The 13,825-nt window shown below is 40.9% G+C and overlaps 1 protein-coding gene across 1 annotated transcript in view; it reads right to left on the bottom strand.

The window, feature by feature from the left end:
- Nucleotides 1-310: 310 nt before the first annotated feature.
- Nucleotides 311-13,825, bottom strand: part of LOC134656116 (juvenile hormone esterase-like) — a 381,571-nt gene continuing 368,056 nt past the window's right edge. The window contains exon 6 of the mRNA XM_063511637.1: nucleotides 311-450. Coding sequence (XP_063367707.1) covers nucleotides 311-450 — 140 coding nt within the window. The remainder of the gene's footprint in view (nucleotides 451-13,825) is intronic.

Here is a 13,825-nt window from a genome sequence, read left to right as displayed (position 1 = left end):
TAGATACGTTATAGTTTAGATATCAACTAGTTTTCTTTTGCAGCGCAATTCGGGCAGCCAATGTCACTTTTACGTTAGATAGAGTTAGATATCTATTAGATGTGAATTGGATCTCTAAGTCATATCGTGTGGAAATCGTTCAAGAGTATCTCCAGAATCGCGCAAATGTCAAATTTGACAGGTTAGATCTTAAACATATCGTTATCGTATCTTGGTGATGTCTAAAAGATATCTAATAGATGTCTATTTCAAAATCTGAATCGGGCCCATAAGCTGACATATCTAGGATTAAATAACCAAATAATTTAGCTCAAGTCTTGTAAATCTTGAAATAGACTAGACAAGAGTGTTGCGGCGCAACTTGTGACGTCACGTGAGGGCTGCGCCGGCGCCGCGGTATTTTAATGAGCCGCGAGGACTCGCCCCGCCCGCACCCCTCGCCCCGCACCCCTCACACACCGCACAGCCCTCACTCACACCGACGAGGTGCCCTCTTGCTGCTACTTTTATTTTAAACAGCTTTTTTGTTAAACAAATGAAACTATAAATCGGATCTGGTTCTATTCGGAACTCACATTTTTAAACCAACTAAGAAGGTTACTCGTTAATTAGAAACACGACTTCACAGGAACTTGAATAGATATGTACAGTCAGCAATAGTATTCGCTTAGCACCTTTGTATACACAGTTCTATACAGGGAGGATCACGTTTTTCTGCAGCTGACTGTACCTATTTGTAAGCGTGAAGTTCTGATAATGTATCTTCGTCAGCAGTTGCACTTTTTAGCACCACGCTATATGACTTAATGATTGACTTTTAATGTAATGTACCTATTTGGTTTTAAATAAAATGTCTCTCTCTCTCACACACTTTGAATAAATCAGTGAATAAATGCAATTGTGTCACGCATCATAAGTATTCTTACGATGTTTTTATTTACATATAAGTATTCAAATGTGTAGTTGTCAAATATTCAACATGATTAAATCATAATCGATAATAACGACTTCAAATACCTAATATGTATTATATTGTCTGCTCAGTCAATCCGCAATTCCGCATGCATTTTATTAATTTCCGCTACCAGCAAGGTCACATGGAAGAGATTTATTTTTAGGGATAAGATCGCCTATTGTTTACTTTAATAAATATATTGCTGTTTTTCTGTGTTATTTTTTGTTATTGAAATGTGCATTAAAGAATGTTGGAATTGTAAAGTATTATTAGTACCGATGTAGGTATACATAATACGTTCTCTCGTAACCTTTTCAGAGTTGCAAGCGCCCAAAGGCTACTTTATCCGCTATTGATAATGATATAAATTAGGTTAATAATGAGCATCACCTCTACTCTAGCAAGGCGACAGCAGCCGCCGTCACGGGCGTCATCGTTTCGTCACGACACGACCGTTCGTCATTGGTCACTCGTCGGTCACGGTCACGGCGCGACGGCGCGAACATCGCTCGCTCGCCTATGCAACCAGACCCTCACTTCACTTGTTCTATTTGTACCATCGACATTCACTCACTGTGTATAGATCTTATTGTGAAGAGATAAGGTATACTTTGTACAGTTGTGTATTGTACCGCGGCGTGCGAACTCGGACCTCCGGAATTCTGCTTTTATTACGTTTCACACGATTTTATCGCCTGCTTAGTACTAAAATAACAAGGGCCCTGATTCAAAATCTGGGAAACTGTTATGGACGTGGTTTTCGGCATGAAATATAAAGACATCAATATTAACTAAGATAATTTTATTATACGTCCCACTCCTAGGCACACAGGTAACCCTCCTCGTCCATGAAAGTCATAAAATTCAACAGTTATTCAGTAGTAAAAGCTTTAGTCTTAGCTCTGGCACAAATAAAATTGTTACCTATAAAGTACTTAATTATAATAAGCACACATAGAAAAGACATCAACGCGTGCGCAGTTAATTCTGTTAGCTCGTAGCCTCGTAGGCGATTACATTTCAATGTATTAAGGTGAAGATTATATACATAATTAATTATAATATGATCTTAGCTGTACACGCACGACCCCCTGCTGAAAATTTGGTTGTTATTATTTTCGCCACTGTTGTTACTTTATCACCTGAGAGCTCAAAAAGTTAGTCGTGTGAATTAGGTATGTATGTATCTAGATATAATAATTACATCTTTCGTTTCAACATTGCACATAATATGACCACGTTAACTTTGCAGAAACTTGGCAGTAAAAACGTATACATATCCCTATAAGCTCAATGCTTGACGTAGCACTTGGCATGAAAACTTACCGTGGTTCCACTCTAAGCGGCTTTTATTCCGCCGAATCGTTGTAATACAATGCCTATGAAATAATTCGATGGCAGTTATAATTGGGAGCGAGTCGCGGGAGCTTCGTATATATTACATACATGCAGTAAATTATACCGACGAGGCGGAGCGGAAAGAATAAACGCTCACCTCATTCTCAACCCTTCCTAATCTTGCTACAACCAGTGTAAGGCTGAGCTCTGATCACGTATTATTTATTAGCTTCTTTCTGCCCGCTATTTCGTCTGCAGATGATGATTGATGAAAATTACCCTATGTCCTTCCCCGAGCCTCAAACTATCTCCATACCAAACTTCATCTTAAATTAGTTCAAAGGTAACAGACAGACAACAAAGTTACTTTCGCATTTATAATAGTAGTAAGGATTACTAGCTGTAGATCTCGCGAAACCTCAATGGATCCGACAATTAAAAAAGAAAAACGAATACAAAAAAAAACTACATATATTATAATTTATAATCAAAGGAACTGCTCACAATTTTCACGAGAACCGCTCTAAGAATGCGTCCTGTAGAGAGCATTCAGACAGACGTAATCCAAACATAATAATATTATACTCGTACGTGATGACGATGCATTTTTTACCAACCTGAAACGGAGACGTTCAGGTCAAAAATATTCGGGAAAACCGGCGTCTATTCTGTGTTTAGTTTAGTTACAATTACAAAGGTTAAAGATTTCGGTATATTTTTTCTAAAACTATCATCAACCATCATACACAATTTTAGAATTGGAAGTTTTTAAAATGCGTACCTATAAGAATAAAGTCCGGGAATTAGGCTTTAGAGTCTGTTTATATTATGATGTTCACAGAATTCTCATACGTTTCTTCTTGCACTTTTATTACTTCTCTAGCCCTATGGTTGACTTAAAAATATATTTTGGTGCAATTAAGTATAAATAAATATCTAAAATTCGCATAAACTTATCTCATACTAAAACACGTATTTACTCCTTGCCACAGATTATATAATCCCTTGCTCACACTCGGTGAATAAATCTGAGGGTCTGATTAAAGTAGCGATCAGTGGAGAGCAGTTATAAAGAGGTTTGTAGGTAAAAGTGTTGTTGTGTTACCAACGACCGAACGCTGGCTCCCGGAATGCGCCGCGATACCGGGAAAACCTTTAAAGTTTAATTAAAATGCTGCTCGGCATTATTATTTAGATAATTGCCTCGCTCTTCTACTATTATACACCGTTTCTTGTGGCTCTCAGAGCACATATTTTATTTTTATTTGTTTTTGTTATCGCTGAGATACTCAAATATTACGGCGCTCTGGCAAATCAGAGTCCAGATTAAAACTAAATTACATAAACGATTTAAATCGTACCTATGCCAGTATGCTATATGTACGATTTAAACGCCTAGTTATTTTTTTAATTGTCTTCTTCCTCGCGTTGTCCCGGCATTTTGCCACGGCTCATGGGAGCCTGGGGTCCGCTTGGCAACTAATCCCAGTAATTGGCGTGGGCACTAGTTTTACGAAAGCGACTGCCACCTGACCTTCCAACCCAGAGGGTAAACTAGGCCCGTATTGGGATTAGTCCGGTTTCCTCACGATGTTTTCCTTCACCGAAAAGCGACTGGTAAATATCAAATGATTCCGAAAAACTCATTGGTACGAGCCGGTGTTCGAACCCGCGACCTCCGGATTGCAAGTCGCACGCTCTTATTACCGCTAGGCTACCAGCGCTTCCGCTATATCCGTCAGAGACCAAACTAGGCTGAGCCTGTATCTTGGCCGTCTGATCTGCGAGTGTGGTTATCAATGAGCAATTTTAAGATAGGTGGCTTGATAGTTAAATGTCTGAAACAAAAACAAAAACATGATGAACGAGGAAAGTTCCAGCAATTGACTGGCTCAACTGTACACGATGACTGTTCAACATGACGTGGCATCACATGTCTTGTACGAAGTGTCACAAACGTAGCGTTCATAGAAACATTAGAAACCGCTACGAGTACGTGTCGTGTCGTGTATACATGACTCACGTGGCTGGGGTTCTGTCGGCTGTAACTGCTATAAGGAAGAACGATTTACAGTACGACGAAAGTATTTGATGACGTCCGCGGTTCCAACATGTACTGGAGTTTTTACTTTTTTATTAATTTAATCATTGTGTGCAGTAACAGCCCAAAAAGACCGGGGCCTGTGCTAGGGCTAATAGTTACAATATATGTGACACAAGTTTAGAGAGCGATCGGATAAATAATTTTCCTATAAGTACTTATCAATGAATAATCATCAGATTATTCATTGATAAGTACTTATAGGAAAATTATTTCCACAGATCCAGAGAGATACAAATCGGGTCTATCTGCAAATTTTTAAATTTAAGGAGAAATTGATAAAAGAATCCTGTACACATTGCTGTACCATTTTTCGGCAGGAATTTGAGTTAAATTTGTTTCTTATGTCTATAAATAACCTCAAATTATAAGTACATAGTAAGATTATTATAATAACACTGTAAGCAGTTAATGTAATGTAAGGATTATGTGTTGGTGTAAAAGCTTGCCCACGATGGATCGGTGGTGGCTGCACGCGATGCGTGAGATTACTCCATGATCCGTGAAATCGTTCCCTCCCCCCTCCCCCCTCGGACCTCCACCTGCGCCCGCGCATTGTGCTCCTCAGAAGCCTTTGAGCAATCTAATCACACATAAATATTAACTATATACACGTGTCAATAGTCATTAAACACGCGTTACAGGCGGCGCGTCTTGTACTTACAGATTAAAATTATATGGAGAATAAGAAATAAATATTAATCTCAAACGAAATATTGTTTGGTTACAAATTATCTTATGTTGTGAACGTATACTGTATGGTGAGAACGATTTTTTTTGCTCTATACAAGTATACAGCACAACAGGCACATGCAACAGGCGATGTTTGACCATCACACACATGCATATGTTACTAAAGGCAATTAGCCTGTTATAGGAGTCACAGAGAAGAGCGATTTAGAAGCACAGCAAGTGGCGCGCGCCGTCCCGTCAACAAGTGCTTCAGTGCAAATTGTAGTGTGTAGTCAATTCTCCCGTCGAAGCCTTCGGTAATTGAGACGACACCGGCCGGCGACAAACTAACTTGTAACGTTGCTGCTCTTCAATTTGTTTCTGTATAACCATTTACCGTTAATCATATCGTACAAAGCGGTTTGATGTTTTAATGTTTCTTTGGAGCGTCCGACTCGAGCTGAAATCACGCCTAGTATAATTTTCCTCCTACTTACATACTGCCTTTAAATACCTAATAGGTTATAAATTTGAGCGCTGGCCTGTACCTAATGAAAAGTTGTTAAAGTCGGCCTTTATACCTACTGATTTTACGCATATTTTATGTAAACATGTATAAGGATTGAGGTAAAATTTTTCTGAAGTGATTCACTGGGAATCTCCCGGATTGGACTGTTGTTTGTTGTCAAGTTTGAATTGGCATTTATAGATTTATGAATTACCGTACTTGTATAAGACGCCTTCTGATCGACCTTAAACTGTATACACAGTGAAGTATTTCTTCAATTTTAACATGGTTGCACTTGTAACTATAGTATATGTATGTATTTTGTTTGTTTGACCTGTGGCCCGCGAGTAGCGAGTGTAGCGACGGCAGCGGCGGCGAATACGAGTAGGCTTAATTAATGGACTTGTTAGCCGATTCCAAGTTCCCATATTTATTCCGGCCGATTACCATAACGCTCAGGCCCCTAAATCTCCGACCAATATTTATATTATCACGAACACCGCGCACGGAACGAATTTTATTAATGAATTATTTCTTTAAATATTTGTTAACTCCGCGGTGTTGAATAAACTATCGTGTAGCCTGTCATGCTAATTATAATATCTAATAGTAAGAACGTTATTTATCGCTGCAGCCGTTAGAATACAGAGGACTTTGTGCTCAGATCTGATAAGCAGTCATCCTTTACTCCTGTAATGCTAAATTTATATCCTCATGTTTGTATTGAATTGCTAATAAAGACGCTGTCGCTCCCAAAACGATGTATGTATAAGCAGAACACAATTTTATCAACGTAGGTATTACGTACATTAATTTAGCACCAGCAGAGTAGAAGCTGGGTCAGCGGCGAGCGATGATCGTTGACACGTTGCTAATTGATAGCGCACTGCTATCACTCACCAAGATACCCACGGCTCCGCGCTTACCAGACCAGTTAATCCTTGATCCTTGAACACAAACACTCATTACTAATTTGGGTGTCAAATGTAATGGGTCCTAGAGGGAGTATTCGGGAACAGTTTGAGAATAGAGCAGAGCATTGCGCTGGCGCCGAATTAACTGCGATTAATCCGCGGTAGGAGGAGTGGGAGGGGGAGGGGAGGGGGGTCGTGGGAACCGCGCGTGTCACCCTACACCAGCACAGTAATTGCTCATTTAGACGATGACTCGCCGAGACACGTACTCGCTCGTTTCGCATCCACTTGAGCAAAGTGTGTCAGAATAGTCTGCGCCGGCGCAGTTCCCAGCCGCGCAGGAAGCCATTAAGCACTGATTGGCTCGCAGTCGGTGATACACTAAACATGTCATTTCACGGCGCACGCACACACGTGCGCCTCACGCTGAACTTGTCATTTTGCGCACACATGCGTACCGCTTCGCCGGGGGCTTCTATAACTGATGGCGGAAATTGGATTTGTAATTTAAATGACTTGATTTGATTCAGATCCATGTTTTGTAAGTAGTAGTTAGCGATTGATGACGGGAAAGGAGCTACGAGCTACTAGATTAGCTGCTCGCCTGAGCGACGCAGCTGCTGATGTGGCTCAACTCATACGTGTCCTTCGTTTGTTATATGTAATTACAGTTAGTACTTGACAAGTACAATAATATTGCATTGTCACAGGAGACTTTAGCTCTGGCTAAGTTCCATCCACGTCGCACTATAAACAAAGCTATTAACGAGACAGCCGGGTCGCTCCAAATCAGCTAATTAAATCTTTGTGATAAGTGTGTATTTCAAAGGTACCCCTCCTCTTTAAATAAATAAGATACTGGTCAAACTAAAATAATCATAATACTTTTATACAGCTGATGCAGGGACATTATAAAGACGCAAAAACACGCCATTTGTGTTAAAACTTTCTAGCGGGATACTACTTGACTGGAACAGTGCCACGTTGTTGTCATGTTGACAAGTCTGTCAAAATATGGCAGTCAATGGCAGTTATATGGCAGGTATAGGCATAGAATTAGAATAGACAAGAACAACTGTCAATCTTCAAAAGTGCGACCAAAAATGAAATGCAAGTGTGTGCGTAGATTGTCTATGTGAGATCAAAAATAGTGATGTCATGTTACAACATATTAGTAATCTGTCGGTGTTTGATTGCTTTATCGACTACTTTTTCAAATGTGTTATTTTAAACGTTAAAATTCTACGACATTATGATGTATAAAAAAACACCTGCACTGCGTGTGCTATCAAAATCGTTACAGCCTTATCTTAGTCTAACTGTTACTGTGTTGGAAAGTGAAGTTTATATTTACTGCTAAACATCTGCACCTTCAAAATGGTACTTATAACAATCGTTATTATTTGAAGTCGGTTATAAAGGTTAATATCTTAATTAGGTATGTCTTGTGAAGAAATGATTACATAGCTATTTATATACCGACAAGTTATCGATACTGTCATCTGAACATTTTGTCAAGCCCTAGCGTAAAGTAACAGTTTATGTTTTTACACAAAATATTTTACATTATTGAGTAATATGATAAAATATTAGCACACAAAGGAAGAAAAACTTATAATCAACTGTATAAACCGGCTTCTTACACTTTTTATGCTGTTAATTTAACAAATAAATATATGATTTATGATTTATAAAATATCGTTAAGAAAATTTCGCTCGGAATATCATTATTCCTCTGAAATGAGTATTTGCTAGGTTTATTTGGCCCCGTGACACTGAAATCCGGTACACTACAAGACACTATCTTCATTGTATTACTTTATCAAATAGTTTTCTTCCGAATTTGTGTATATTTTCAAATTGAAAATTACGGTGATACGCTCTTGGCCGTCTGCGGCCGTCATCAAACTCAAAAGTGGTCACGTTTTCTCATTGGTAGTCTAACTCTTTCGCACTCATGGGATGTTCATATACGTGATGACTTCCCTTTCGCACACTTCAGCTGTCTGTCAAGCGCGAGCGCGAAAATGACAAGTCTGTGGGTATAGGTACCGCGTTACCGTAGTTATCCGAGACGGTTGAAAAAACTGAATTTAGTGCGTGATCCTTCTGTTCAATAACCAAAACACGTCAATATATCAAGCATTAAGTAGCATTGAAAGAGTTCTTAACAGAAATGAGCTTCATTTCATAATTCAGCAAATTCATAAAATTCTGATACCTCTCACAGTCAGGACTCCTAAACTTAAGCGCAAGGATTGGATGGATGCCTGGACATGAACCACTAATGGTAAAAATAGCAACAATCTTATTACAAAAGGCATAAGGTCCACCGATGTAGGTACAGTTAACAGTGTGGGCGATGGTACTTTCATTTAATTGTAAATGAATCCGAAGGGAATATAGCACGACAGAAGTCGCGACGACATGCCGACCGATTAGCGTCGCTCGCTGGGAAACGGCCGCACAACAAAACTACCCGCAGCAATTTTCGAGCCATACTAATTATTGAATAAATTGTGGGACTGGACCTGCGCGGGAGATGCGCGACCCGCTGCGAGCTCTGCGATGTGTATCATAAGGACATCTGATCCGCATAGTAACAGCAACGGCGCCATATCGCATCTATAATATATATAAGAAAGACTCATTATGAACTTTCGCCAAATGAATGTTAAGCTCACTAATTGAAGTATATTAGGTTTTGTATACCTAATATGTTTTCGACATTGACTTCGGTTCTACAAATAGTTACGTTTGCGTTGCTGGAACACTGAAAAACAATAGGAGCTAGTATTACCTACCTACTCTACTCGTAGTACTCGTACACTTACCGCTACCAATCGCAAATAACGAGGCATTTTCGCAGATCGGTTCCGGGTGGCCGCAGCATTCCGCCACAGGAGAGAGCGTGCGCAGGAATCCCGACGGAATATGAACACACTTTCCTACCATAAACCAACGCCGTCGCTGATTAAAGGTAAATATGTGTGGGTGCTCATTAGAAAATTAATATTAATAACCGGTGCAAAAACTGAGTTAATAGCTCGCGTTGATTTGACACGAAAGCGTCTAATAACGACGATTGCAAACATTGCGACATTTTTAATTAGACAGTCGCGGCCAAAGCTTGATGTAGTTTTATATTTAATGTAAGATTCCACAATCATAACATCCATAACGGGCGGATTATGGCGGTATACCGCGTACTCATTAGGCCTAACATAAATACACATTAGTCATGTGTGTAATCAGATTTCAGAATATAAATCGTGATTATTACATGTGTAGTAATGTGTTGGTTATTTGTCGCTTCATCGCGTCGCGTCGCGTCGCGTGAGGTTAACGAAGCGCGTCCACACGCGAGCGGTCGTCACCAGCTCACCAGATCTGATCATTTACTTATAGGTGATTAATGTGCTGCGGCATTACGAAATGTTCTAATTGATGACGCCACGCAACGTTACTAATAAGATAGGAGATTCTGTAATAAGATATGAAGATTTTTAAGTACGTTCGTATCCTAATTGCCACGCGCGCGGTGTGAATAAAGTACTACGGAAGTATAACCGCACAGAAATTATGAATATAAATATACATAAATATCTATGTATGTATTACCTATACCGTATTTATCAACCCAAACATGGTTCCTGTGAGAGCTTAAATAGTCCATAAGTTATGTTAATGTATCCTCGAAAGGGCGCAGTTCTAGATCTCAGGATCTAGGCGTGTGGGGACGCGGGGGCATAATTAGAGCGGGCTGTAATAAATACTTGCGATATCGCATCGCACGTATCGCGCGCATCGCGGGCTATCGCGCGATCGGTTGACCTTTCCGCGCGGGGTAAGTACTTACGACGCGACGCGACGCAAGACGTTCCCAGCCACGGAATTAACTCGTCGGCTCATGATCGATTCACCAAATGTCATCGCCGATAGACGATAAGCCGAATCGATAATCTTGTTTAGGATTGGTGACAGATATGAATGCGGCGGGCGCGCGCGCCGATACACATCGCGCGGACCCTTCCTTAATCCCATTAATTAGTTTAATTAAGTTAATGTTTGGATCACGAGGCGCGGGAGGGGGCGCACGACCCGGCTATCTGCTCCGAGATAAATCGTCCCCGCGGTTAGAAGAAACCGATGATAAATCTTATTGCGAACTGCGCTTGATCTGCCCGCGCGGGAATGATATAATTACATGATTGCCGCCCCCCGCCCGCGCCCCGCAACCGCCACCCCCCGCAGCGAGCATACCCCGACTCATTCTCTTACGTTTAATTTACAATGACAAGGAGTATGTACGTACGTATTTTGTCGAATGTATGCTTGTTTGTGTTCAAGTCAGTACAGGAGAAACAGCCGCACATTTCTTCCAAGAAGAGTATTTAGAATTCCACAGTAGACGTCGACATGACAGGGCAAAGAGAAGAGATCTAGTGAAAGTTAACTACGTGTAAATATTGAGGTTTTGAGGTGCTTGTGGATGTTTGTTCTGAAGCGGCCGCCGTGTCGATCAGCGCCGGGTTCAAATACCAGCCGCGGCACAGTGTGCCGGCACCATGTACGGATGCGCCAATAATTGCCCGCTTTTGTTATGTTTTTCGCAATTGAAAGTTTGATTGGCATCTACACGCAGCTTTAGCTGGCCTAGGCCAGGCTTGTGCAAGCGGAACTGGTCTAAATGTCACGGCTAAGAAAAGGTTCCCAAAACAACGCGAGAGGAATTTAAAACTGAATTGGGTCACGAAATGCCTTCTGCCGATCACATAATGGCATGTACGGAAGACCAGCTTGACGCCGAAATAATTTACATGTCATGGCTTTGACGACTGGAATAATTAAAATCTGTGACGAATTACTAAGATCTTGAAATTAAAAAGAAATTAGTCATTCAGAATCACCACGAGTTGAGGAAAGCAGTGCGGCAAAAACTTCCTAGTGATGAAATTCTTAGTGAAAGAGATGAGCTGAGAAAAAGTTACCTACTCAGATGCATGCAGGCAAGAATCAACCAGCCAATTCAGAGACTTTTGTCAGAGACTGGGCAAAGAAGATGTCTGCGCGGTCACCAATCGTCTCATCGGAAGGCGAGCCCATTGTCACAACCACGAGCCACTTTTTTTTCGGCTCCGTCGGCGCTTGAGCTCGGTAATCATCACTGCGCCGTCGTTAGCCGAGATAATGCTATCTTGAAATAAATATCAGCGATTGTCAGCAACGAATTTGAAAGTCCTGTCGACTGTATCTCTCATCGCCGCCACCTATCTTTAATTAACATCACATCTGCGCGTGCGCGGGCCGCGGTAGTGCGGGGGGGGGGGGGGGGGTGATCGATAGCCAGCACGGGATGCGCTCGCGACCGCGGTCCACAACGTCGTATTAGTACATTAGTTCGTATGGAGATGAGACTTTTTAAAGAGACGGCTTTTCGCTTTTACCAGATTTTAATTGACAGGGCCTTATTAAAAACACTTTAGAAATAAATATATTGTAGCACGGAATGATTTATTCGTAACAGCGTGGGGTCACACGGGCCAACTGTCGTCGGTATGCAAACACGATTACAAACGAACGTGAAGAGTCTCGAATAAATTAACCGTATTGTTGTATAGAGGATGAATTACAAGGGCGGCGCATTGTCCAGCGAGAGGGGAGAGTCGGCACAAATGGGTCATTAGGGCGAGTGTCCCGAGGGTAGCGCGGGGCAGGGCGCTTTAGGGCATACGTCCAGTGAGTGATGGAGTGAACTACTTATATTATATATTTACTGCCAATATGAAGAAATATTATAACAACTATCTTTGTAGTAAACACACTGCCCGCCAGTTTAAACTCATTTTCTTTCAATTACGACAATCCCATACCTATCGGTAAGGTAGGGCAATTTCACAAAATCGCTTAACAATAAATTATTTTTACGTGTTAAAAGAAAACATAAAATGCTAATAAAATAAAATAAAGCGACCGCTACAAGTGGACAGCGAACCTTACCTCGCTACACTTGTCCCAGTCTTTGCTCTGGGAAGCGACAAGTGTCCGACAATTAACCGCGACCACAATGACCCCTCCCCCGGCCCGTCTCCCGCCTCCCCCGCCGCGCACGCGGTCCGCAGCTGCGGTTAATCCTTAAACAATGCCCGGCTCAAAGAGTGATTTTACAAACATTTTAATTACTGCTATTAAAAGACACCCCTAATAAGGATTGTCATGTCATATTAGGTGCGAATAGTTGACATTTCGGTTTTAGGGCACGTGATAACGCAATTACAAGATGACTGTCGACGTCTGCGCAGGGCTTCCGGGGCCCCGCCACACACATTTCTTGTATTTAGATGGAATTCGTAATTTCAAAAGAATTTTCATGATAATTTTATTTAAGTAAATTGCAGTGGTATAAATTACGTCGGTACACGTTTTTATTTGATCCAGTACATAAATGCCAGATACCAATGTAACTATGTACTAGTATTTTATATTAAAGGAAGAAATGGAAAAAGTTACGATCCGGCAAAAAAAAAGAAGATTTATGTAGGTAGGTATGTACTAGTACGTACCAGTGTTGGCCGAACGTTAATGCCAATTACCATTAAAAATTAACCATTGAAAAGGTTAATTAGAATTAACCATTAACCATTGAAGGAAAATTAATTATCAATACGCATTAACATCAATTTGCATTAATATTAATTTATTTCGAACCATTAAAAATTAAAAAGAATTAATGGTTAATGCTTTACAAACCATTAAAAATTAACTCAATTTTTAATGAAAATTAAAAATATTATTGATAATTATCAATTAACAAAAATATATCGTAATTTTATAAAGGCGCCCGTAATTTTTGTCTAGCTAGTGGAACTCAGGTTTGGTGCAACATAGAAACACGCCGTTTGGTTATCCGACTCGTCTTGATGAGCACTTGGGAGACCAGTACCCAGGATAGAGCTGATGCTGAATCCTGGGTGTACCTAGTGGAATTCAGGTTTGGTGCAACATACACACACGCCGTTTTGGTCATCCGACTCGTCTTGATGAGCACTCGGGAGAGCAGTACCCCAGATAGAGCTGATGCTGAACCCTGGCTCAGCAACAGCTCTATCTTGGGTACTGCTCTCCCAAGTGCTCATTGTGACGAGTCGAATAGCCTAAACGGCGTGTGTCTATGTTGCACCAAACCTGAGTTCCACTAGGTACAGCCAAGGTTCAGCATCAACTCCATCTAGGGTACTGCTCTCCCAAGTGCTCATTGTGACGAGTCGAATAGCCTAAACGGCGTGTGTCTATGTTGCACCAAACCTGAGTTCCACTAGGTAGGTACAGCCAAGGTT

Source organism: Cydia amplana, chromosome 17 (assembly GCF_948474715.1).
Source record: "Cydia amplana chromosome 17, ilCydAmpl1.1, whole genome shotgun sequence".
In the NCBI taxonomy this organism is placed as follows: Eukaryota; Metazoa; Arthropoda; class Insecta; order Lepidoptera; family Tortricidae; genus Cydia; species Cydia amplana.
Note: the sequence above shows the minus strand (reverse complement) of the source record. Positions and strands in the feature narration are given on the sequence as shown.